This window comes from Juglans microcarpa x Juglans regia, chromosome 2D (genome assembly GCF_004785595.1).
Source record: "Juglans microcarpa x Juglans regia isolate MS1-56 chromosome 2D, Jm3101_v1.0, whole genome shotgun sequence".
In the NCBI taxonomy this organism is placed as follows: domain Eukaryota; kingdom Viridiplantae; phylum Streptophyta; class Magnoliopsida; order Fagales; family Juglandaceae; genus Juglans; species Juglans microcarpa x Juglans regia.
In genome coordinates, this window is record NC_054596.1 from 42965157 (window position 1) to 42988979 (window position 23823).

General features: G+C 38.9%; 4 protein-coding genes and 1 pseudogene across 7 annotated transcripts; 2 read left to right on the forward strand and 3 right to left on the reverse strand.

Moving 5' to 3' along the window:
• Positions 1–275: 275 nt before the first annotated feature.
• Positions 276–1338, forward strand: LOC121250389. Its single transcript, XM_041149519.1, has 2 exons — positions 276–1064; positions 1176–1338. The coding sequence occupies exons 1-2, from the start codon at positions 641–643 to the stop codon at positions 1247–1249; spliced, it is 498 nt and encodes a 165-aa protein (XP_041005453.1). The 5' UTR covers positions 276–640; the 3' UTR covers positions 1250–1338.
• Positions 1339–1527: 189 nt separating this feature from the next.
• LOC121249534 lies at positions 1528–3069 on the forward strand. The gene is made up of 2 exons (XM_041148236.1): positions 1528–1723; positions 2181–3069. Exon 2 carries the CDS (start codon positions 2209–2211, stop codon positions 3067–3069), a length of 861 nt encoding a protein of 286 aa, XP_041004170.1. The 5' UTR covers positions 1528–1723; positions 2181–2208.
• A 2714-nt stretch (positions 3070–5783) lies between these two features.
• On the reverse strand, positions 5784–7693 carry LOC121250229 (chlorophyll a-b binding protein 151, chloroplastic). The gene is made up of 2 exons (XM_041149265.1): positions 7468–7693; positions 5784–6687 (listed from the first exon to the last, which is right to left on the reverse strand). The coding sequence occupies exons 1-2, from the start codon at positions 7611–7613 to the stop codon at positions 6036–6038; spliced, it is 798 nt and encodes a 265-aa protein (XP_041005199.1). The 5' UTR covers positions 7614–7693; the 3' UTR covers positions 5784–6035.
• Positions 7694–8520: 827 nt separating this feature from the next.
• Positions 8521–11900, reverse strand: LOC121249535 (annotated as a pseudogene).
• Positions 11901–15005: 3105 nt separating this feature from the next.
• On the reverse strand, positions 15006–22155 carry LOC121250228 (nuclear pore complex protein NUP133). Of its 4 annotated transcripts, XM_041149263.1 has the most exons (9): positions 21813–22154; positions 20510–20634; positions 18460–20292; positions 17447–18168; positions 17212–17364; positions 16570–16906; positions 16317–16390; positions 15990–16103; positions 15705–15803 (listed from the first exon to the last, which is right to left on the reverse strand). In XM_041149263.1, exons 1-8 carry the CDS (start codon positions 22001–22003, stop codon positions 16038–16040), a joined length of 3501 nt encoding a protein of 1166 aa, XP_041005197.1. In that variant the 5' UTR covers positions 22004–22154; the 3' UTR covers positions 15705–15803; positions 15990–16037. The 4 variants fall into 4 exon arrangements, with proteins under 4 accessions (XP_041005195.1, XP_041005196.1, XP_041005197.1 ...); XM_041149261.1 differs by lacking the exon at positions 15990–16103 and having other exon boundaries at positions 15006–15803; positions 21813–22150; XM_041149262.1 differs by lacking the exons at positions 15990–16103; positions 21813–22154 and having other exon boundaries at positions 15006–15803; positions 20414–20554.
• Between the last annotated feature and the right edge of the window lie 1668 nt (positions 22156–23823).

Consider the following 23823-nt stretch of genomic DNA (forward strand, 5'->3'; position numbering starts at 1 on the left):
GATGGATTTTGTTATGAACCTGATTTTCACAGTGTCGTTGGAGCTCAACTAAAGCAACAACATTTTGGGTCCTTATTTACTTGCCGTTTGAGTGTTTCATTTACTTGTCGTTTGAGTCCTTGTAGTAGTTTAATTTTAAAGTCTGTTATTTTACTTTACACGTGTCGCTTGGATATTTGTCTAGTTTGTTATCCCTCTGAGGATATAAGGGAAATGGGGGAATTCATTGGGGCATCTGAACATTTTGCTTGAAAGCTGGAACTATATTGGAGGAATTGGGAGCCTCGAACTTCCCAAGGTGTAGCCAATTTATCTGAAGTCTATTTTCTACCATTTATCTCATTTTGCTATTTTTACGTGTTCATAAATTTTCCTTTCCGGTGTTCTTCCATCTACTCTTCCATTGAGGATTCTTACAATTAGTATCTAGAGCCACCGATTCTTCATGGGTCTGGTACGGTTAAATAAGGAGCAATTGTTGTTGTTGGAAAAGATTTTGGAGAAATTAGAGCATATGACAGAAAGACTCGACGAAATGCAACAAAACTGGAAGCGGATGCAGGAATCTTGGGTGCAATGGCAAGACGAGGAAGAATAAGAAGAAAACACAGTAGAGGTGGAAGAAATACAAAAATCGGTAATGCAAGAAGAAAATGAAGAGACAGTAGCAATTTCCACGGAAAATTGCTTGGTCTGGGAAGACCAAGCTGTGGTGGAGGGAGTAGAAAAGGCAACTACGAAATTTGTGGCAATGTTCACGGAAGTCGTTCTCAAAGAGATCCCCAAAGAAATGACCCCATCCGTCCGTAGAAATTCAAACCCAATGATTAGGGTTATGGTCATTCTCTACAATTCACGGCCTTCACCACAAAGAACCAGCCAACTTAGGTACTGCAAAAACCTAGAAGATAGCTCAACCACATCTCGACTCTCTCGTTTTAGGGGACCTAAGATAGATCCAGGGAAGGGAACACGACTCGTATGGCATCCTCCTTGGCCAAAAGGCAACACTCAGTCTCTGTTTGTGTGTCGGCTTGGGAGAATTTGGGTTTGTTTGGCCATGGGTGAGCTCTTACCAGATAAACCCTCAGCTAAATCATCATCGTTTTCTCATGACCATCACCCACCCCCCTTCCATTTCCATTATTCTCTTCAACTCGCGGCGTATTTTCTTGATGACCCCAAAAAATCCCAAACCCTAGCCGCAATGCAACAGTATTGGGTGGAGTCGTTGGTGGCTGTACAATAGCAAACCCACAGGGAAACGACGCCGTTACATGAGGAATTTCCAGATTCCTCCGTTCTTGCTTTCAATTTTTGCAAGGGTGAGAAACAGAGCCAGTTTGTGGGAATATTATGTGAGGATGAGATTACCATCATAGACTATCCACGACAGTATGAGGGCTATCCCTTCCTTCCATTGTCTTTGATTCAAATTCTTCTTTGTTTTTGTGAGAGTTGGCTTTCACTTGGAGATCAGCAGAATATTATTCTTCTCCATTGTGAGAGGGGGGGGGGGGGGTTGGCCACATCGCATGAAGTCTGTCTCCATGGCGAAGTTTACTTCACAAGAGATTGAAGCACTTCAAAACGATGGTAACCAGCTTGCACGAGAGTTGTTTGATAAAAAAGCCTGGAGAAGCCCTTGCTGATGGGGACTCAATAAATTCTGAGTACTTGAAGTGGGGAAATGAAGTTGAAGAGTTGGGCGGTACTCTTAGTGGTAAGCACATTTTCCCTATCTCTAATTTCACTTCCTACCGAGATTTGAGTGCAAAGTATACCATTGAAAACATTTCTGAGATATTTGAAGCCCTTCATTTTCCTCTTGTAACCCTTGGTGGAGGACTATGGAAAAATTCCATGATTGAGTTTGCCGAGAATATTAAGGGGGTTACATTTAGCAAACATTTGATTTACTTGCATTATTACAATGGGTCAATTGATCGACGACAGCTTTCAGAAAGTGATACTCACGTTGGTGGTGTGAATGGTTTGGCATTCTCACACCCAAACAACCAATTGTGTGGAGTAACTGGTGGAGTTGATAAATTAATCAAAGTTTGGGATTTGTTTGGAAGAAGACTTTTTAACCTTGAAAGTCATGAAGCACCTGTTTATTCCATTTTTCCTCACCAAAAAGAAAATATTCAATTTATAATTTTAACTGTTGTTGATGGGAAAATTAAGACTTGGTTGTATGACCATATGGGCTCCAGGGTTGACTATGATGCACCTGGACAGGGGTGCACTAGAATGCTCTACAATGCTGATGGAAGCATACTATTCTCTTGTGGAACAAGTAAAGATGCTGACTCTTTCCTAGTTGAATGGAATGAAACTGAAGGAGCAATAAAGAGGACATATTCTGGATTTAGAAAGATATCTGTTGTTAAATACATTCCTTATGAGAAATATTTTTTTGCTCACTATCTGTTTGACATATTACCACTTAAAATGGTTTTTGAGCCTTTTGATAGAGGAAATGAAGGAAATCTTGTGGAAAGAGATTGTGATGGCCAAGGTTCTGTCTGGTGGAATGAGTTTAGTTTTCATTCCCTAAATCATAGCCGACCACATTTGGTGGAATTTATTGACTCTGATGAGCTAATGATATTCGTGCATGATGCTGGTGGAATCCTACCTGTAATTAACCATTCGCCTTGGGATGGTTTAACACTTGCAGATTTTGTCATGCCATTTTTCCTCTTTATTGTTGGTATTTCACTTGCACTTATCGACAAGAATTTGTCATGCAGAGCTGTTGCAACTAGAAAAACAATACCACGGGCTCTAAAGCTTTTAATGTTAGGCCTGTTTCTTCAAGATGGCTTCTTCCATGGCCTTAATGATTTAACTTATGGGGTGGATATTGAACATATGAGATGGATGGGTATACTACATAGAATTGCAATAGCGTATCTACTGGCATCATTGTGTGAGATTTGGCGGAAGGGTGATGTATATTGCAGCAATAGCCATAATAGGGTGCTCTCTGCTGGTTCTGATGGCCAGGTTATTTTATATAAGCTCTCTAGTGAGACAGTGGAGCCTAATATTACAAAGTAGACACCTTTGTCTTGAGCTTTGGAAATTGTGAAGACGACCAAAGGTGGTGAAAAGAAGAATCTTTTTTTTTTCCTTCCTGGTGATTGTACATTTAATATCAATGTCTTGATGTTGGATAATGGTGCTTTTCTGCACTTGACTTGTTGAAGTCTGCACTACATTAAATTGGGTTTTAAAAAAAAAATGGCAAGCTTCTCGAGTGCTGCTCTTGTGGAAAGATTCTGTGGATGTAGTATGAGGCCGTTCAACAGTTGCAACCTTACCCTAAACCTTGAGGACAAGGTTCTTTAAAGGGAGGGAATTTGTTATGAACCTGATTTTCACGGCGTCGTTGGAGCTCAACTAAAGCAACAACATTTTGGGTCCTTATTTACTTGCCGTTTGAGTGTTTCATTTACTTGTCGTTTGAGTCCTTGTAGTAGTTTAATTTCAAAGTCTGTTATTTTACTTTACACGTGTCGCTTGGATATTTTTCGAGTTTGTTATCCCTATGAGGATATAAGGGAAATGAGGGAATTCATTGGGGCATCTGAACATTTTGCTTGAAAGCTGGAACTATATTGGAGGAATTGGGAGCTTCGAACTTCCCAAGGCGTAGCCAATTTATCTGAAGTCTATTTTCTATCATTTATCTCATTTTGCTATTTTTACGTGTTCATAAATTTTCCTTTCCGGTGTTCTTCCATCTACTCTTCCATTGAGGATCCTTACAGGTTTCCGCGGGAGAGAGATAGGGATGTGCATGGGGAACATCGGTGGTGGCTGGGTTGGTGGCCGGCGTGAGGGGGAGTCGCCTGTGGTGGTCGTGACAGTAGGTGGCCGCGTACGGCAGCGCAGTTTGAGAGAAATGGGAGAAAGCCATTTCGGATGGGTTTCTGCGGGGGAGAGATAGGGCTGCGCGTAGGGGACATCGGTGGTGCCTCGGTTGGTCGTCGGCGTGAGGGGGACTCATCGGTGGTGGCGGTGAGGCTGTCCGACGCACGGCGGCGCCGAGCTGGGCTAAAGGAGAACGGGCCGTGGAAATGAATCGGGCCAAAGGAGAGAGACAAAATGAAGATTTTTTTATTTTAATAAAATCGATATAAAATCACTAAAAAAAATAATATATGTTGAAAAAAAAATAATAGTAAATTCTTTTTTTTTTGGGGGGTAAAACTGAATATCTTCCTATATATGTAGCTAGGAATATTTAGGATATGAACTCATGCATGCACGTGACGCGCGCACCATGCATATAGGATTCCTATATGCATATATATTTGCAAATTGTCTCTGTATATATGTAACGAGTGCATGAATACATATGGCAAAAAGATCGTCAAATCCTATGTACTAGCTAGCTAGGTAGGGGCCTAAAACAAAACCAGGGTCAGCCCTAGTTTGAGAAAAACCGCTTGAGAATATAAAGAACTAATTGGGATAAGTCCCCAATTCATTGCAACTTCCGATATTAGAGATGATCAGTTGCATGCAGGTGTTGACATCATTTAAGATGTTTCAATTTCAATGGAAGACCCTCGTGATCATGCTCTCGCTGTGCTAAATAATGCATGGCCGATACATGCATTTTCACATATTTTATTCATTAATTTAGGCATACGCATGGATTATATATATATATATATATATATATATATATATATATATATATATTGTACAATATCAACCTTCTATATATTCATATATAATCTGTCTTCTCTGACTTTACCGCGATAAGCTGGCTGGCTGCTGTGTGCTTTATTTTTTTCCAAATTATTATTATTTTGATGTGTTTTAAAACACATTTTGATGACATTGACCCTTAATTTTTTTTTTAAATTATTATTATTATTTTTATTTTAAAATTTTACTTTTGTTTGGCAAAATTATGACAATAACCTTGAAAACTCCCGAGTCTTAAATATTATATAATCGTATTAGTTAATTAATGATTGAGTACAAGGCTGGCCTTCAACGATATAACTAATTAATTAATTAATTAACAAATAAATAAAAATTAAAAAAGCTGAGATTCTGATTGGATGGAGGATATTGATTAATTTGATCTGGGTGAGACATGCAGCATGTTTAGCATTATTTTTATTGGAAGATAAGATCATTAATGATCGAGATCAGGTGTAGTGCTGATGAGGTACGAAATTCATCATTTTTGATAACTTAGACTCCAAATTCATTTCATGCAGGAATATTTATCGTATATCTAAAATATTGTAAAATTATATTTAAGTAAAAAAAGGATCATATAATTGGATGCAGATTTATATCAACTCCAAAAACAGCGTCACAAAAATTTCAATGTTCTCTCCATAAATGCTGTGAATGAGGAGAACACACCACCTCTAAATACATAACCCTCAAACTTTACTTTTAGTAACGAAAAAAATAATTATGTAATATTTAGTCGTTTAAAAAATAAACTGTAATATAAATTCGAAACATAATCCTTTACTTTTCAAACTTGCTTGAACTTATAGTTTGTTTAAACTTATTACTATTTGAATTAGTAGTTTCTAATTAGAATGATCTATATTATCATCATATAGACCTTATCATTAAATTCTCTTCTTCTATACTAGATGTTTATCTTTTAGAATAATTTAATAAAGGACAAACGTGTCTCGCATGTAACTTCACCGCTAGTGTGTGTGTATATATATATATTCCGTTCCATTTTAAAACATGACGATATATTATTGCAAGAGCGTACTCTTCAGTTTGAGGGAATATTCAGATATATCAAACATCCATCCCTAGCAACAATACAAACTCATGAAGTAAAAAAGATCAGCGTCTTAACTTCCAAGTACTGATACAATATTAGTAATTTGCAGACAGAGTTTCTACCGGTGGCAGTAGTAGTATAATACATCAGCACAGAGGAACAACAAGACAACATCAGCAAAGGCAAGAAGATTCGAGTAATGTTACAACTGCAGAGACATCATGATGTATCTGTTTGTATTTGCTCATTTTCCGGGGACAAAGTTAGTGGCATAAGCCCATGCATTGTTGGCCACCGGATCAGCAACATGGTCGTAGAGGTTCTCAATCGGGCCCTTTCCGGTGACAATAGCCTGAACGAAGAAACCAAACATGGAGAACATTGCCAGCCGGCCGTTCTTGAGCTCCTTCACCTTCAACTCTGCAAATGCCTCAGGATCATCGGCCAGTCCAAGTGGGTCAAAGGCACCGCCGGGGTAGATTGGGTCGAGTCCTTCGCCGAGTGGTCCTCCACCAATTCTGTAGCCCTCAACAAAACCCATGAGCACAACCTGAACAGCCCAGATAGCCAGGATGCTCTGAGCATGAACCAGGTTTGGGTTGCCAAGGTAATCGAGGCCACCCTCAGAGAAGATTTGGGCACCGGCCTTGAACCATACTGCCTCGCCAAACTTAACACCATTCTTTGAAAGGACTTCAGGGAAGACACAACCCAGAGCTCCAAGCATGGCCCATCGGGAGTGGATCACCTCCAACTCACGGTTCTTGGCGAACGTCTCGGGGTCTGCCGATAAGCCAGCAGTGTCCCAGCCGTAGTCACCGGGGAATTCACCAGTCAGGTATGATGGAGTTTGCTCTGAGAATGGACCCAAGTACTTAGGGCGGTCTGGGCCATACCTGTTTTACATATCAACCACAGATAAATTATGATACGGGTTTATCTTTTATACGACCAAATTTTATATATTGCTCGGAATGATCATGTGTAGACTGTTTGCTCTGGCATAGTCTATGTTTCTGTGGTTTGAACTAAAATACATGGTATGCTGAAAAAAAAGGAACAAAAATACAAGATTAATGGAAGTTTCTTCAGAATGATTTTTTATTTTTTTTTAGTGGCCACGAGTCAAGACAATCTTTATTCATTACTAAAAAACGAAAAGTCGGCAACAGTAACGAAATGATCGTCATCCAGTCATAGACTGAATTTACTAGTCAAACCCATCATGGTCATAGACATCTAAATTGCCTCGATAGCTTTTGAAATAATACTAATAAAGAGATGAACGATTTGGAAAAAATTACTGGTTGGTAAGTGAATTTTAGGTTCACATTCGAGAAGTCATGCGAAGGTGAGCCATGGCTAGCGCTAGATCTCTTGCATTTTTCAAAGCGAAGAAAGCAGTAGAAAGTAGAAACCCGCTTGTTCCAGCCTCCAGGAGCTAAATTTAAGCGTGTTATTTTTGTTAAAGCCTAAAAGTAACCAAACTAAAACTTAGACCTAAAACACTTGCATGATAAGAAAGAAATTAGTTTGCCTTCTAATCTCGGCCATGCCATTTAAAGGGAAATATGTATTATGTATATTGGTGATCAAACCTTGCATACAGTTCTAAATATGGATGCTTATCCTAAATGAAAATGACTTCAACTAGCAACCAACTAATTAGGAGTTACCATATGCTCTGTGGGGCACTTTTCACGGTGCGCCTCATGGTAACACGGCCACCACCGATGCCACCAGCCCTGCGGACCAGCTCATTGGATTGCTTCAAAGCGGTTTGGCCGGCGAAGGCTGACCTTTGGATGGCGGAGGTTGCCATGATCTATGACAAGCTTCTTGGTTGGCTGGTTTGTATGCTGCTGCAACTGAGAGGGTCTGAAGAAGCCTATGAACTTGTAGCAGAGATGACCGAGATTATAATGGGGATGAGCCAGATGTTGTGGATTAGGATATCTACACGTCAGCAGCATTCTATTGGCTCTCATATTGGAAGTAGATTTCCATGTCGATTTTTTTGGGGGAGATAGAGGTTAACGTTAGGCCATGTGGCAGTGAAAGATCTTGTGGTGGGATGTCTTATCTCCACATGTATAGTGAATACAAGCCACAGATGTCTTGGGGCTGGGCTACTGCCACTTCGTGAACAAAATCCACGGCCCAATAGCCTGGCCATGCATGTCTCCAAGTCAGAAACTAGATTAATGCATGCATGCTAGAGAGTTAAATTACTTAATAGGGCCAGGCCACTAATATAAATAGCCTAAAAAAGGAACGTAGAAGATCATGATCAATGATTTATTATAGCTATTCTACATGGGCTTTGACAAAATAATTCTAATTAGAAGTCAGTAAAGAGTTAGAGTTAGATGATTTCATAGCAGGGTTATTCACTAATTAGCTGCATTGATCAATGCAGGTGCTTTTGACTTGAAGGCAAATTTCTTTCTGGTTTGTAATCGGACGGTGCATTCTGCTTAGGTATCCCAGAAGCTTATTGAAAACCAAACAGTTTCACATTTAGATTGAGGAGCTGCAATATGGAAACAGGGTATCGTTGCCACGGCACATTTTCACATCTCAGAGAGAGCGCATACTTTGAAGTAGTTAGTCAAGGTTACAAAGGAACTGGAAATGAAAAATATTATGTCTACAAAGATATTTACAAAAATAAGATTTTGTACATTGACATGACTTGATGTGATACGTTAAATCTATTTTACAATAAAAAGAATTTTACAAAACATACCATATTAGATCAAGTCAGCTTATAAAAGTCGACCAAAAGTCGACTGCTTTATTCACAAACCGATGGAATATTATCATACCGGTTGACAACATCGACTAGTCCAGGCATCGCGGAGAAAAGGAACATGAGGAAAAATAGAGCAGCGAAAAGTAAGCATTTAGTGAAGACATTGGCTAGGAACTTTAAGGCTAAATCAAACCCCCATGAAAGTGCAGCAACAAGAAAACACGAAACCCACTGTACTGCATTCAACCTCACAAAACCGGTCGCAATACCCAAAAGCTCAATCACCATAACCTGCATGGCCATAACAGCAGCCAAAGTCACCAAAAAAGACCAGTTATGAAGGACATCGCTCAACACTTGCTTCTTCCCTAGATCCATGGCATTGAACTGGTTAAATATCTGACACAGGAAAAATGCATTGAAGATCATTGTCTCTCGGACATCATCATTCATGTTGGGTATGTCTTGTCCCTTAAACTGAAAGATCAGAAACACGGAAGCCTGGTATATGACTTGAATGGCAATGTTAATCCACATGACCTTGGTTATAAGTGATTGAGGTCCTATAACTGGTTTATTGGTTAGAAGTTCCTGGCTTTTTAACTCCATTAACATTGCTTGGATACCTAGAAGGCACATTTGCCAATTCACCCAAAACAATGCAAGTCCTGTTATTGGGGATGTTCCAGTAATGGTTGTGGTCACTAAGGCTACTAGTAGTCCAGAGATGCAAGTGGTGAGCTGAAGTTGACTGAACTGCTGAATGTTGTGGTACCCACATCTACCATACTTCAAAATGGTACCTAACGAATCAAAACGTTTGAAAGTAACATCAGAGCTCTGTCTTGCCAATTCAGTGCTCAAGCCATCCATAGTAATCCCTAAGTTGGCTTCTTTCAGAGCTAGAGCGTCACTTGTGGTCATCCCTCCAAAGAAAGCAACTATTTGACCTCTTTGTTGCGATTGCTGTATCATGCAAAGCTTGTCTTCTGGGAGGCAACTTCCTATCACTTTAGCCAGTTCCACTTTCTCAACGTTTCCCTTACTAATCAGTTGTCTAGTTTCTTCACCTCTGAGTTCCACATCATTTGAACCAGGCCTAAAGATTCCCAAGCCACAGGCTATGGCTCTCACTGCTGGGGCTCATCTTCTGAAACCAACTTGATGCATACTCCAGCATTCCTAAGACCCTCCACTGCTGATCTAGCCTCTTTCTGACACGTATATTTCAGACCCACCAGTGCCAACAAGTTCAGCCCCTCTTCGACAAGTTCTTGGTTCTCATTTTGTCTATGAGCAAAGGCAATGGGTCTAAGACCACAATCTTCCATATATTTAATCATTTGCTTAAACTTGTTTAACTGATCCTCATGTATAGCATGACTTCCACCCATGCTGTCATAGTAGTGTGAACACATTCTCAATATAGTCGATGCAGCTCCATTCCAGTGCAAGTGCAGAATTTGGTCCTCCTTATCTTTTCTCCTCATCAAAACACCACCAACCTTCTTGACAGAGCTTAATTTTGTATACTCGAGAATGTCAAAAATTTGAGCCAAATTTTCCGTACTCAGACCTGCTTTGGAGCTCAACCAAGAACTAAGTGCAAGGGTGCACGGGCCAACAGAAATCTCAGGCGCAAGAACTGACAAACCAAGTCCCTGATACAAAGCTTCATGAACAAAGCGACCAGTTTCAGAGTTCTCACAGTTGCTGATATCTTCCTCGCCGACAAAAATTTTGTCAACCGTCACCTCTTCACACATTAGACCCCCAGTCGCTTCAATGTAGATGACCGTGACCAGCCCCATTGTGCCACAAGCAGACAAATTATGAATGTCTGCCTCAGATGGTTCCACCTTTTCTTTCCAGTAACAAAGAGAGATTGTAATCACAAAATGCATCCCGTGTTGAATTCCTATTACCATTGCTGTGAGAGCACTGGTTAGAATCCAAATCTTTCCTCGAGACATCAGGGAAATTCTCACGAAGATCTTCATCACCATGTCCACTGAAACATTCCCCTTAAGTTCTGGCAAATCTTTACTGCTATTTTGCCTATGGCAGAAGAGGCGAATTACCATCACAAAAACAATAAGCACACTGACAGAAAGAGCAAGAAATTCAATATAATCATTTGTTTTCTCGATCCGAGCTTGTAACAGTGTCTTTTCCTCAGGATCGTGAGTCACCAAGCTCAGCGCCTTGCCCATAGCTGTATTGTCACCAACCGATGTCACAAGCATCCTACCACGACCTTTAATAACCCTTGAACCTGAGAAGAGAAACGGGTTCTGATCACGATCGATTTTGGGTTTCAACACCTCGTCCACCTCCAAGTCCTCCCCTTTCACAAGCAAACCATCAGCTGGAACACGATTATTCCTCTCCAAAACTACAATATCACCCTTCACAACATCAGAAATGGTAATATTCTTTGACTCTCCACTTCTTACAACCTCCACGTCCCTTTTATTCATATTCTCCAAAAGAGTTCTTTTCTTTTTCCTTTCTTGGCGAAACTTTCCTACTGAAAATAATGCAACAACTAGGACCGCCGCAACCAGTATGGCGACCCCGTCATGCCATCCATATTTGGGTCCGTGCTCCTTGATATCAATAACAAAGGCTAACACGGCTGAGATAAAGAGGAGAACAATTTTGTAAGTGAAACAAGCGTCCCGGAAGAAGTGCCAGAAGCCTTTTTCATCAATTGGGACGTTGTTGGTTGTGCTCCACTTTTGTTGGACTTCGCTGCCATCAATCCTGTCCTGTCGAACCAAGTGAGTCAATAGATTAAACCGTTTTCTAACAGCTTAAGCTAGCCTTTAGCTAACAATCTAGACTTATTAATAACTACCTGAATATCAGAACCCAGAAGTGTCACAGCCCGGTCAACGCCACCGAGTTTTCTAAGAGAGTTCAAGTCCCTCTCTTTCACTATATTCCGAACAGCGTCCTGATCTTGCACAATCCGATTGTCTGGAAGGATCTCTTCTTCGTGTATCTCTTCCTCCCCTTTGTCAGAGCGAACATCGATTACATGGCTGGATTGATCCGGGGAGGTTAGATTCCATTGTTTAGAGCCAGCAGCAGCCGGTGCGGGCTCTTGGGGCAAGGAGCATAAGGCAGAGAAGAAGATGGCGAGGGCAGTACTGTTGGTTCTTCACCAATAGGGCCCCTTCTGAGAGAAATGGCAAAGCTTATACATAGAGTACTTCGACGCCAAAGCCGGCTGTATTTTCCCGCAGCAGTTCTGGTGGCGATGGTACTTGTGATGAGTAAGCCAGCAATAAGACTGTTCTCTCCATCTCCGTCACCATCACCAGATTGATGAGGGTCAGTCTGGAACATGTTTCTGGATGGGAAAATGGTAAGTTTACAATTAGTCTACAACTAGTTTACTACTCTACTTAAAATGATGGATGTAATTACGTACCGAGTCAAAAATGGAGGATCGAGGATGATGTCAGAAACAGAACCGGGAAGGGGGGATTTGCTAGCTCGGTGAAAACCTCTTTTCTAACGGCAGAAAGCACCCAACAAGGTTAGAAAGCAGTTAAAAATTTGCAAACAACGTGAAAACATAACAAGATGTTTATGCTTTCATTTCAAGAAGAATAGATGCAGCTGGTATTAAACATGAATACGTTTTGAGCTCAACATGAAAAAAATTCTTGCCGTTTCTGAAAAAAGAAATTCAAGAGAGAATAGAAAGTCTCACAAGATACTTGAGTAGATAGAGATGAAGAAAATGCTATGGCCGAAACGATAATTTATAGAGGCCAAGCAAGCCTAAGGTACCGAGGGAAAATAAGAGTGAACGTCTAGGATGTTGCCTAGAAATTTAATTGGTTATGTCTAAAAAACTCAGCAATTCATAGCCGAGGACGAAACTGCTCTGCACAGGAAAGTAAGAGCAAAAGACTTGGAAACTGCCTATACATGTTAAGCAAAGAAATTCAGAACCGTCTAGTACTAACTACCATTCTGCATGACAAAGTTTTTACAATTATTTTACCACTTGTGTCACTTCGTTAAAAAATAATTTCAATTTTATATGACTGTCCTTAAAATTTCATTTTAAGTAGAGTTGTAAAATAACTACCAAGGTGGTAGTCCTGTTGACAAAGGTTAAGAGATCGTTCTTTTCTCTCTTGCATGAGGGGATCATATGTTCGAAACGGTTTGTCTTAGTAAAACTTATGAACCAAAGTCTTGGAAGCATTTACATGCTGACACTTTGGTGAGGTTGTGGTGACGGGCTGCTTCACCTGGGATCAATATATAGTTATAGCTCAAACTGAACATGCAGTAAGTGGGCGCCCTTAGAATCATGCTTAGAGGAGAAAGCTATATCGACACGCCCCTCCTCCCCTCTTCTTTTGGGAGAGGAGGAGGAAAAAAAGTAGAGTTATAAAATAGTTATAGATTAATTATAGGTTTATCATTTTCTTTTTATGTAATGAAGTTGTACAATCGTTTGAGTTTGAAAGCTTAAAAATTGATTTTAACAATCTAATAACTCTTTTAAAAAAATGATATGTTTGGTAAATTTTATAAAAAGTGCTTTAAGCATCTAAAAAAATTGAAAGTGCATTTTTTCAAAAAGTACAAAATTGAAACTTTTATTGAAAAGCACCCGGAAATAACGGTACATTTAAAAAAAAAAAAACTATGGTAACTAATTTTAAAAGTGATTTTGATTCATGTTTCCAAACAATAAAATATCTTTTTAATTGTAGAGCTTTATAGTAAAGACTTACAATTAAAAACACTATTATGAAAAGCTTTATTATTCCAAACATACACGTAGAATGATGAAAACACCATTTATCTTAAGCTCATTAAAAAAAAAAAAAAAAAAAAAAAGAAAACACCATTCTTTATCTTATGACACTAAATAATGGCATCGTATACGCGTAAGGGGATAAAGGATGGTGGGAAATTTGTTGAAGTAGCGCATGCAGAGAGCCGTAGAGAGTCTTGAATTGTTTAAGCGGACCAGTTCAAAGTCACAAACGCGGCTAGCTAGCCTGGTGGAGTGGCAGATGAAGTTGTGGCCGTAAACTTGATCTAAGTCACCATCACGCGGCTCTCTATGCTTTTTCATTTTTGATGATCTCATGACGTTTAATTTGGGCTAATATTTTTAAAATGGATTGGAAATTTACAAGCATGTTTATTTGATAGATGCTTTGAGCATTCATTTGTGTTCATTCCAGCAAGCTGTATGTAGAATTTAACGGCAGAAAGCACCCCACAAGTTTAGAAAGAAGTTAAAAATTTGCAAACAACGTGAAAACATAACAAGATGTTTATGCTTTCATTTCAAGAAGAATAGATGTATCTGGTATTAAACATGAATAAGTTTTTGAGCTCAACATGAAAAAAATTATTGCCGTTTCTGAGAAAAAAAATTCAAGAGAAAATAGAAAGTACAAGATACTTTAGTAGATAGAGATGAAGACAATGCTATGGAAACGGTGGCGATTTTACATAGAACGCTAAGCAAGCCTTTAGCCTAAGGTCCTGCGGGAAAATAAGAGTAAACATCTAGCCTAGAAATTAATTGCCTAGAGTAAACACCATTTATCTTAAGCTCATTAAAAAAAAAAAAAAAAAATGACACTAAAATAATGGCATCTTATACGCGTAAGGGGATAAAGTATGGTGGAAAATTTGTCGAAGAAGAGCATGCAGAGAGCCATAGTCTTGAATTGTAAGCAGACCAGTTCAAAGTCACAAACGCGTTTAGCCTGGTGGAGTGGCAGATGAAGTTGAGTTAAACTTGATATGAGTCATCACGCGGCTCTCTATGCATTTCATTTTTGATGATTTCATGACGTTTCATTTGGGCTAACATTTTTAAAATGGATTGGAAATTTACAAGCATGTTTGATAGATGCTTTGAGCATTTTTGTTCATTCCAGCAAGCTGTATGTAGCATTTACGTACCTAGTGAATATTCCGGGAAATTTTGGCATAATTCAAGGTCAATAACTGAAGAGAACCATTCTATATGGAAGGAAATCAATCTTCTCTCTGATCTCTTCTTTTATTTATTCGAGAAATAGGATTTTAAAAACAAAATCCACTCTGCTATGAAGATACCCCTAAGCCTACCATGATTGTTCCTTTACACTAGATAATGTTGGTTCACAAGCATAGTCTTGTGCCTACTACACAAGCATACTTATAATTTGATTTTCATGTAACCCAAAATAAATCTTCTCTACAACTTTTCTTTTGGGGAGGGGTTTGCCATCGTAAAGCAACTGAAAAGACACTTGAGGCCTCTGGCTCTATTTGCTTGGGTAAGTTGCAAGATCTAGTGGCAGCCCACTAAGTCAATAAACCATGCAATCTTGGGTTCGATGAGTTGTGATTATCTGCTAAAATGACACGAGCAGACAGAAAGAGGAACAGTTATTCATTAAACCCCAAGATACAAAGATATAAACACAAAGCTGCCAATTTCATAATTCCTTAATATCTGGCTCATCGATAACACAACAAACTCTCGCAAGCATCACATCCAATTAGGGACATGTTTTCTTCTCCAAAGAGCCACAACTATTCCACCAGGGAAGACAAAATTACTTGGTAAGCTTTCTAGTGACGATGGGAAAAAAGTAAAGAAAAACATCTGCTACAAACTTACAAAGTAAGCTGACAATTCCTAGCTATAATGCATCCTTATCAATGTCATTCCATTGGAGAAGGACCCTCTTCCAGTCTGGTATCGTCCTGTACACTCCCCAACGTGATAGCAGCCAGCATCAGCTTGCCTGCCTCAGGAAAATCCTTGTGCTGCATCAGTATTGCCTCAACAGAAGAACCCAGATCCCTAGAAAAAGAAGGCTCCACACTTTCTCGTCTCAACAGCATAACTTCGGCAAAACCTTCTCCAAAGGTTTCTGCATTGGGTCCATAACACCTGCTGGAAGCCTGGAAAAGCATAGTTTCCCTAAGATTCTGTAAGGTTTCCTCGTCGCTCCATCCTTGAGCAATAGATGCTTGGTACAGTTGACTCCAATCATCTTGATCGGCAGCATTCTTCCAACACTCTTCCATGAGATTTCTGTGGGTTTTCCGAAAGGAGGAGCTGGTCCATGCAAACACATCAAAAGCACACAAGGAGAGCTTTGCGTTTTGACCTTTAAGACACAGCTTAATAAGATCTTCTGGACGTAGGAGCTGCCTTTCAACATATTGCTTTTCTTCTTCAGTAGGAAGGAGTAGTATCATTTCTTCCTGCAAGAATAAAGGATCAGATGTTGGCCGACGTAGAATGAACACAAGGTCTCGAAAATATAAAGCAAAGTTACATTTAAGGAGTAGTATAAATTCATCCTGCAGGAATAAAGGATCAGATGTTGACTGCCTAGAATAGACAGAAAGTCTAGAAAATATAAAGCAAAGCAGTTCGCGGTTTTTGACCTCCCTTCCCTCCCTCCCTGGGGGGAGGGGGTTTGTGTCCGATGACCACTAGTCTAGAAGAACCCCATTGTGCCAAGCCAATTGAAAAAGTATGGCCCTCAATAGCAGCCCGATCTTTCGGTTTATATTCATGAATCAGTCATATACCTCATGAAGGTAAAATTAGTTATAGGATATATAATAAAAAAAAAACACTTAAAGACATTATTTATTAATTCTGAGACTTAAATAAGTAACCTCGCATTAAAAAAAGGGAACATAACTAGGAAGACCCTTCAACTAATGATGAAGCATGGCAACCAATTGGTATTCTTAATAGAAGCACACCTGCAATTTCAAAATTTTCCTATCAGCTTCAATGCGCTTCAACTTTGTCTCAGAATCAGCATCCTTACCTGTGGCTGAAGCTAATAGTATAATCAGAACAAAAATTCAAAACAAATTTTTTGAGTCTGTACAACTTTTTTTTTTTTTTTATAAGTAATTGAGTCTGTACAACTAAAAGGTCCCTAATATAGTATTGACATGCCGGTCAGTAAAACTAAAATACACTTTGACCAGAAAGACAGGAAAATTGTACCTGCCCTTGCAGCTATCTTTGAGAGATTCAAAAGGCGCTTTCTGTCCACCAATTTGGGTTCGAAATCAATACGGTCAAGGTCTGCCTGCTCTTCAGTGGCTGAAATAGAGTTTTGATCACAAGAAAGAGCTAATACATGAAGAATTTCAGAAGCTGAAGAAAATTGATTCAGGAACACTTCGTGAAGCCAAAGAAGCTCCTGGTGCTGTCTTAGAAAGATAGATAACTCCTCCGGGAACTCTTCCCCAAGCCTTAGAACCTTGGAAAATTGTCTCTTCTCATACAGTTCTTTAAAGACGAAATAACTGAAGCCTCCATTAGGTCCCATGCTCTCATGCTGCATGGAAAATGATTCAAACACTTGATAAGAAACACCAGCATCAAATAAGACTGGGAAAAACAAGGTAGCAGAAGACATATGTAGCTACAAATTGATGACTATAAATGTATTCATTAGATGATAGAAGATATATAAGCACGCAAAAGACACAATTGTAAAGAATGCTTCAGAGAAGCTGGACTCTAAATTTCAATTTCATGCCTCTTATTGAGTAAATATAAATAGTGAAAATCAGCAGCAAATTCTGCAATTTAGCACATGAAAAGGGCGAAGAAGCAACTATTGAAAAGCCGCTTCCATACCATAAGATTTCTAAGTAGGGCTGTATCATTGAGGTCACAGCATATTCTCCACAAAGTTCTGTAGCATTCATGCTGTTTTGCAATGGATAGCAAGTGCAAAGAAAGCTTCCTGCGGATTTCTTCTTTTTGCTCTTCAAATCCTCTATTTAGATCCTGCAAACAAAACAGGTTTAAGGATGTGTACATAATCAGCAGCAGGACAATGATGCCATCTTGGACAAGGAAATGTATTAACCTGGTGCCTGCCATCCACAAGATCTTGAACTTGTTGATAAAGGGAGTCCAGGAGTGCATCCCTTCTACTCCAGAACTCATCTAATAGACCTTTGTGTTCTTCACCACGCTCAACCTTAGCTGTGACAGCACCAGCATATGCCTCAAGTAGAACCTCAGTCAGTACTTCTAGATGGGTATACAGATCTGATTTCGCTGACAACTCAACTCCAGATGTTTCATTCAACAGCTGAAGCATGAAGGAAGCAATGCTCCACATCCCATTGCGTACCACAGGTTGACAATACCATGGTGTCAAGCCTTCGGGTGGTGGGTACCACAAGTGATTCTCATTTCTGTACTGCATGGCCTCACGAACTATAGTGGCACAAGCATTTGAGAGCTCACAAGCTCTTTGGATCTGAATCCAAAGTGGTTGCTCTATACTTATTACATAATCAAGATGCCTGTCTAAGCAATAAAATACTTCTTCAAGATCGGAAACCTTACTATAGAACACCTCAGCATTATCTCTGTCCATGAGAAGAACTGTATTTCGGCGGGCTCTCTCACCAACTAATTGAATAAGATCCCAAAGAGCACCTGACATTTGGCGTTCTGCACTCGGATGGGAGGAGCCAACCCCAGTTGAACGTTTCTCTCCAATCACATTTTGCAGTTCTCTCAATTGAATCAGCCCAGCAAGCTTTTCACCATGTTCCAAGATAATTTGTAAGGAATATCCTGAAAAAAAATGCAATTTAGGCAGATATATGTCACTTCTCTCTTTATTTCTTTACTAATTTCTTTTTCTTTTCTTTTTTTCCTTATCATAATCAGCAGCAAGAGTTGCACCCCCCAGATCAACCCCACTACTCAAAATGCCTTAAACTCAATGCCGGCATAACTTTGAAAATACACTTGAACTCATAATAAGATACCTAAGCTACACACCAAGATAATAAAATATCATCATTAAGCCTAAGCTTCCAAAACATATATGAGCTGTCATACAAAATAGGTAATAGCACATACTCTGTCTAGAACACAGCTCCTCATGGCATTTGGATAATGCCAGAAACTGAAGAAATGCTTTATGCTTCTGCTGCTTATCCATGAGTTGGGTAGATACAACAGCCATGGCCAAAATCTCAGCACCTCTGGTTGTAGTCCAGTGTTTAGCTAAAGTGTCAACAATTGATTTGCTCATCCGTGCAAAAACACTTGTTTCTCCATCCCTTTCAAACGCACCAGAGCTTTTTAGCTTTTCCAGTGAACCATCAACCTGTCCAGATGAAAGAAAATCATGGAAAAGATGACTAAGCAAAGTTTCTGACTCTTCATCTGGGCCAGTTCGACGTACAACCCCAGTAAAAGCCCCCATTTGTCTTTCTCCAGCATCCCATGCTTCAGAACTAGCCCTTCTAGGAGCACTATTGCCCACAAATGTAAGGTTCCGTGTCTCTTCTTGAGCAGAACTTTCATTTGAGCTCCCCTTACGTGACAAGCTTCGCTCAGGTGGTTCAACTCCACCGAGTACAACAGCCTTTTCAGGTATTGCCCATATTCCTGCTTTCTCGGTTAGTACAACCCATGGCCCTTCTTCCCCATCATCTGAAGAAGGAAGAACTGAAGCATCTAGAACTTTTCCTGCATCATAAGGCAGGTCAAACTGATAGAGGTGAGTCGAGTTTCGATAATAATGGGCGACCGTTGCTGTTCCGTCACCAGAAAGTATGATTGCTGATCCTGAAGGCTTGCCTCCTATCCGAAGTCTCATCGAGAACAAGAAGTCTTCATCTTCTACTCTTGCTTTTGGAATTATTACTTGGATTGGAGCTTTTTTCTCCAGAATCCTTTCATGTGTAGGCTCCATACTCACCCCAGATTTATATTGCATGGTCAGAAGAGAATACTGTGTGTAGCTTGAACCACTGACCCGATCCTTACAGAAGGTAGCAACCAAAATGGTAATCACTTTTCCGTGATCATCCACCTGCAAATCAAGAGGCCATATTCGCTTCTGACCAGCCAGATCCTTCCTGATCCCCGCATCACCATCTGTACCAATAATTTCATGGGACCAGAGCTTTGACACCCGTATATCAAGTTTCATATCAATGCTAAAACACTGTATCTCACGATCAGTCAGCAGAAAAAACTCTCTATTTGAGCCCTCTGTAGAAACATGTGAAAAACGCCAGATCAATGACCTAGGATACCCCTTGCTCCATAAAATTTGACCACCGTCACTCCCCTGGGATGGTAAATTCAGTTTATCCTCGTATATTTTCTTACGGTGAATGCCAGTGGGACTGCAGTGAAACTGCCAAAGCTCACCATTCGAACAGCATGCAAGGGCAACACAGGCGTGCTGGGAACCAGGTAATGCAGAAGCCATCAAAGAGTTCAGTGAGCTCCATCCAGTTGAATTATTTCCACATCTAATACGTTGTCGCTGCTTATTTGGGTTGGCCTTTCCATTTTCATGTGAAGAAGTCACCTCTAACTCCTCAGAAGATGCAAAACTAGTAACAGGAGTAGTTCTACCTTCAGAATATACTTCATGCCAGTATATGATAGTTCGGGTGTTTTGGTTACACAAAACAATGCCAGCAGAATTGCAATGTTTCGCAACTTTCTTTGTTCTCCTAGATGTGCTTTCCCAATTGACAACACAAAGCAACCAACAGTTCCGGTGAGTACTGTTAATATCTCTGTTCTCTAATACATTCAAAGGGATTTCAAGAACAATGCATTTCATTGAAGCAGCAGGCGATAAGTAATTCCAAATGAAGAGTCTGTTTCCAATGATAATCCAAGCAAGGGATGTTCCCTTTTCCATTCCACCAGATATAAAAGCATCATCTGCCATAAAAGAATACAAGAGTTTAGAAACTCACTCTATCAAAGGATGCTTTTTTCCCCTCACTTTCCATCCTGATAAGGAAGAAATCTTTGATTTATCAAACCCCATGCTACCATTTACCTCCTGAGTCAATCCCCAGAAGCACATCTCTCAAAGGACTATAGCATTCTAAATAATCTTGGAATAGTTGAGTTTCATGGAGCCAGCTATACTAACCAGGAACACGCTTCTGCAGCAAACTGGCCTGTTCATCACGGACCACTTGCGGAAACTCTCCAACATATACGGGTTTAATTGGATCTGCCTCATCCCCTGTCTCACTTCTGTTCACTGGTGGAATTCTAGTTAAATAGCATCACAGCATTAAAATTAGTCATCATATTGGCAAACAGAAATCTAAACAACACAACCCCCTAGACTCTCAAAATTCTACGTCGCATACTAATCACTCAAGACACATTACAATCAGAATATCTAAACTAATGGATCCCTACACTATATTACAACACCCATTAACACTACTAACGTCCCCTCTTACTCAACTGAGAAGAAGGAGGCACCCTCCAATAGATAAACAAACATCCCCATCACTTACATTAAAAACCAAGTTCAGTTCCATATAAACCAAGTTCACCCATGATAACCATTAGCACAGTCAATCGCCCAGCTTCAACTCGAAACCCATTGCAAACAAAAACTCCAATCAAAGCAACTAAAAATTTGTTTTCTGCCCGTATACTTAAGCCACGCCAATTCAACACAATTCAACACAATTCAACAAAACCCACTGAAATCCACACCAAAACCCAATATCCTCCCTCAAATTCTCGAACCCCCCCACCCCCCCTCCTTGAAAACCCACTAGGTAGAGCTCACCCTTGAAAACCGGCTTATAAGGGAAGGGTGCCTAGGGGCTTATAAACCACCAACCAATCGCATACTTAGTTGATGTGGGATCGTAACAACCATCAAGCTCCGCAGTCGACGTCCACAGTGGTCCCAGCACTCACACAGGCTGGCTGTGCGCTAGGTCTTTCCTAGCCCCTAATGAACACTACCATGCCGGCATCACCCCCTGTGCCGCACGATTGCAACTGTGCTAACATGGACTGCATACGTGGGGTGGCTTTGATACCATTTGTTATGAACTCACTAGGTAGAACTCACTCTTGAAAACTGGCTTCCAAGGGAAGGGTGCCTAGGAGCTTATAAACCACCAACCAATCTCATACTTAGTTAATGTGACATCATAACACACCCCCCCAAAAAAAAAAGTACCTTTATTTCTTTCACAGACATTTCTAGAAAAACAGTGATTAATCAGAAACTGCTAAAACCCAACTTCTTTAAAACCATAAACTTACAATTAAAACGACAAAAATAACATCACAGTTCAAAATTAAAACACCAGCGTTATAAGTAAATCAAAGCACGAGTACGCTTCACCGGCGAGCGTATATGACTACAATTACAAGTGCATAAAAACATGCCCATAAAAAAACATAAATATAAGGTGCACCTGGCGAGGACGGACAAGCGAGGAGCCCAAGGAGCAGGGGTACCGGTGCTGGGTCGATCCGGGACCGAATTGTGAAGAAAGGATCGGCGGTTCTCTGAGAGAGGAGTGATGGGAGAATGGAGCACAGTGTGCCCCTGATTCCGCTCGTTTCGAGAGCTGACATTGGACCTCCTTATTCCAGGAGAGAACATTTTGATCGCTCCCAGAGCTGAGAGGAGAGAGCAATTCAGGGTTTAGGGCTTTTGAACTTTTGAAAGTTGGAGTGAGAAAGAGTTCGGAGTTTGGGCGAGCGGTACGATGGGAACGATCAGCTGTGCTCGACTACAGGGTATTCTACTAAAGTACCACGGGTTTTTAAAATCCGAACAAAGATGATGCTATTGTACCATCTAGGGCTGAGCACCGACAGTTTCGGAGTCGGAGGGCCCAACCTCCGACTCCAACTCCGACTTTGTCGGAGGTCGAATCCGACCTCCGACTCCGACTCCGACATGTAGAGAATCCGACTCCGATCCGACTCCGACTTGTCGGATCGAAGTCGGATTTTTTGACTTTTTTTTTAAATTTTTTTTGAGCTTCATATTTGACCCACTTTAAAAAAAAATTGTGGTCTTTCAAATTTCAATTTTCTCAAAATTACAATCCAAACTTATTAAACTTTTGATTATAATAAAAAATACAACTAAATAAAACAAGTAACATACTAACATACATTCAAAAAATAAAAAGAAATTCATATTTTTACATGTACTCCCATTGTCCATGATTCCATATCCACATCCAACTAATCACTACAATAAACAAAGGCACCGTATACGAAATGAAGATTAAAAAAAAAGCACCGTATAGTTACTATAGTATACTATTATAATTACTATGAATCTATTTTTAATTATATTATATATATGATATATATTATTATATATGAATATTAAAAAAAAAAAAGCACCGTATATGAAATGAAGATTCAAAATATAGTATTACTATTTTATATATAATATAGTATTAATATATTATACTATTAGTCTATTACTATATCTTATAGTATAATTACTAATCTTATAGTATCATACTATTAGTATGTTAGTGATTTAATATTATATATATTAAATCTCTAATCTCTTATACTTGATATATATATTAATATATATAAATATTAGTAATACACTAATAGTATTAGTATATTAATATTAGTATTAGTTATACTAGTAGTGACATTAGTTATACTAATAGTTATATTAGTATTAGTTATTATTAATACTATATATTATACTAATAGTGATATTAATACTATATATAGTTATAATGATTAGTATAACTACATTAATTTTAGTTATAGTGATTTAACATAACTATATTAGTATAAGTTATATAGTGAATCAGTGATTTAGTGTAGGTATAATACTATAAGTTATAACTATAGTCTATAATAGTATTAGTATAAATATTAGTATTAGTTAAAGTGGATTACTAATAGTATTAGTATTAGACCATAAATCTAATTAATATACTAATGTATATTAGTATTACTAATATATTTATCAAAAGAAATATGTTGAGAATTTATTAAGTCAAAAAATATAATTAATACAAGATATTGTTATATAAAATTTATATGAATAATACTTTAGTTATTATTCATTAGTATTATATGTTATTCTAAATTTATAGATTAGTGTTTATCCATTAGTATTACATGTTGATGTTATTATGCACCTTAGTGTTTATAGTATATTATATATACATTAGTATTACATGTTATTATATTTATACATTAGTAATTTAGTGTTACAACTTACATGTAACATGGTACTAATATTATAAATTTGTAATAGTATGATATTTACATATAGTCATATACTAAACTATTATTATTTATTAGTCAATTTAGTCTATATATTATAGTATAAATATATTATTTAACTAGTATATTATTGAGTTTAACTAACTATATAAGATATAGTTGTATAAAATTTAAATGATTAATATATAGAAAAACACATATATTTTT

What these genes read in the sequence shown, in the direction of transcription:
- LOC121250228 (XM_041149261.1), bottom strand. Translation starts at nt 22,003, where the DNA reads ATGTTCTCTCCTGGAATAAGGAGGTCCAATGTCAGCTCTCGAAACGAG. An exon ending in CGCTTGTCCGTCCTCGCCAG is followed by an intron (nt 20,635 to 21,812) that starts GTGCACCTTATA and finishes CTATTTAACTAG; the next exon opens with AATTCCACCAGTGAACAGAA. An exon ending in CCCTACTTAGAAATCTTATG is followed by an intron (nt 16,907 to 17,211) that starts GTATGGAAGCGG and finishes TTTTCCATGCAG; the next exon opens with CATGAGAGCATGGGACCTAA.
- LOC121250229 (XM_041149265.1), bottom strand. Translation starts at nt 7,613, where the DNA reads ATGGCAACCTCCGCCATCCAAAGGTCAGCCTTCGCCGGCCAAACCGCT. An exon ending in AGTGCCCCACAGAGCATATG is followed by an intron (nt 6,688 to 7,467) that starts GTAACTCCTAAT and finishes TATGTAAAACAG; the next exon opens with GTATGGCCCAGACCGCCCTA.
- LOC121250389 (XM_041149519.1), top strand. Translation starts at nt 641, where the DNA reads ATGCAAGAAGAAAATGAAGAGACAGTAGCAATTTCCACGGAAAATTGC. An exon ending in TTGGGTTTGTTTGGCCATGG is followed by an intron (nt 1,065 to 1,175) that starts GTGAGCTCTTAC and finishes CGTATTTTCTTG; the next exon opens with ATGACCCCAAAAAATCCCAA.
- LOC121249534 (XM_041148236.1), top strand. Translation starts at nt 2,209, where the DNA reads ATGGGCTCCAGGGTTGACTATGATGCACCTGGACAGGGGTGCACTAGA.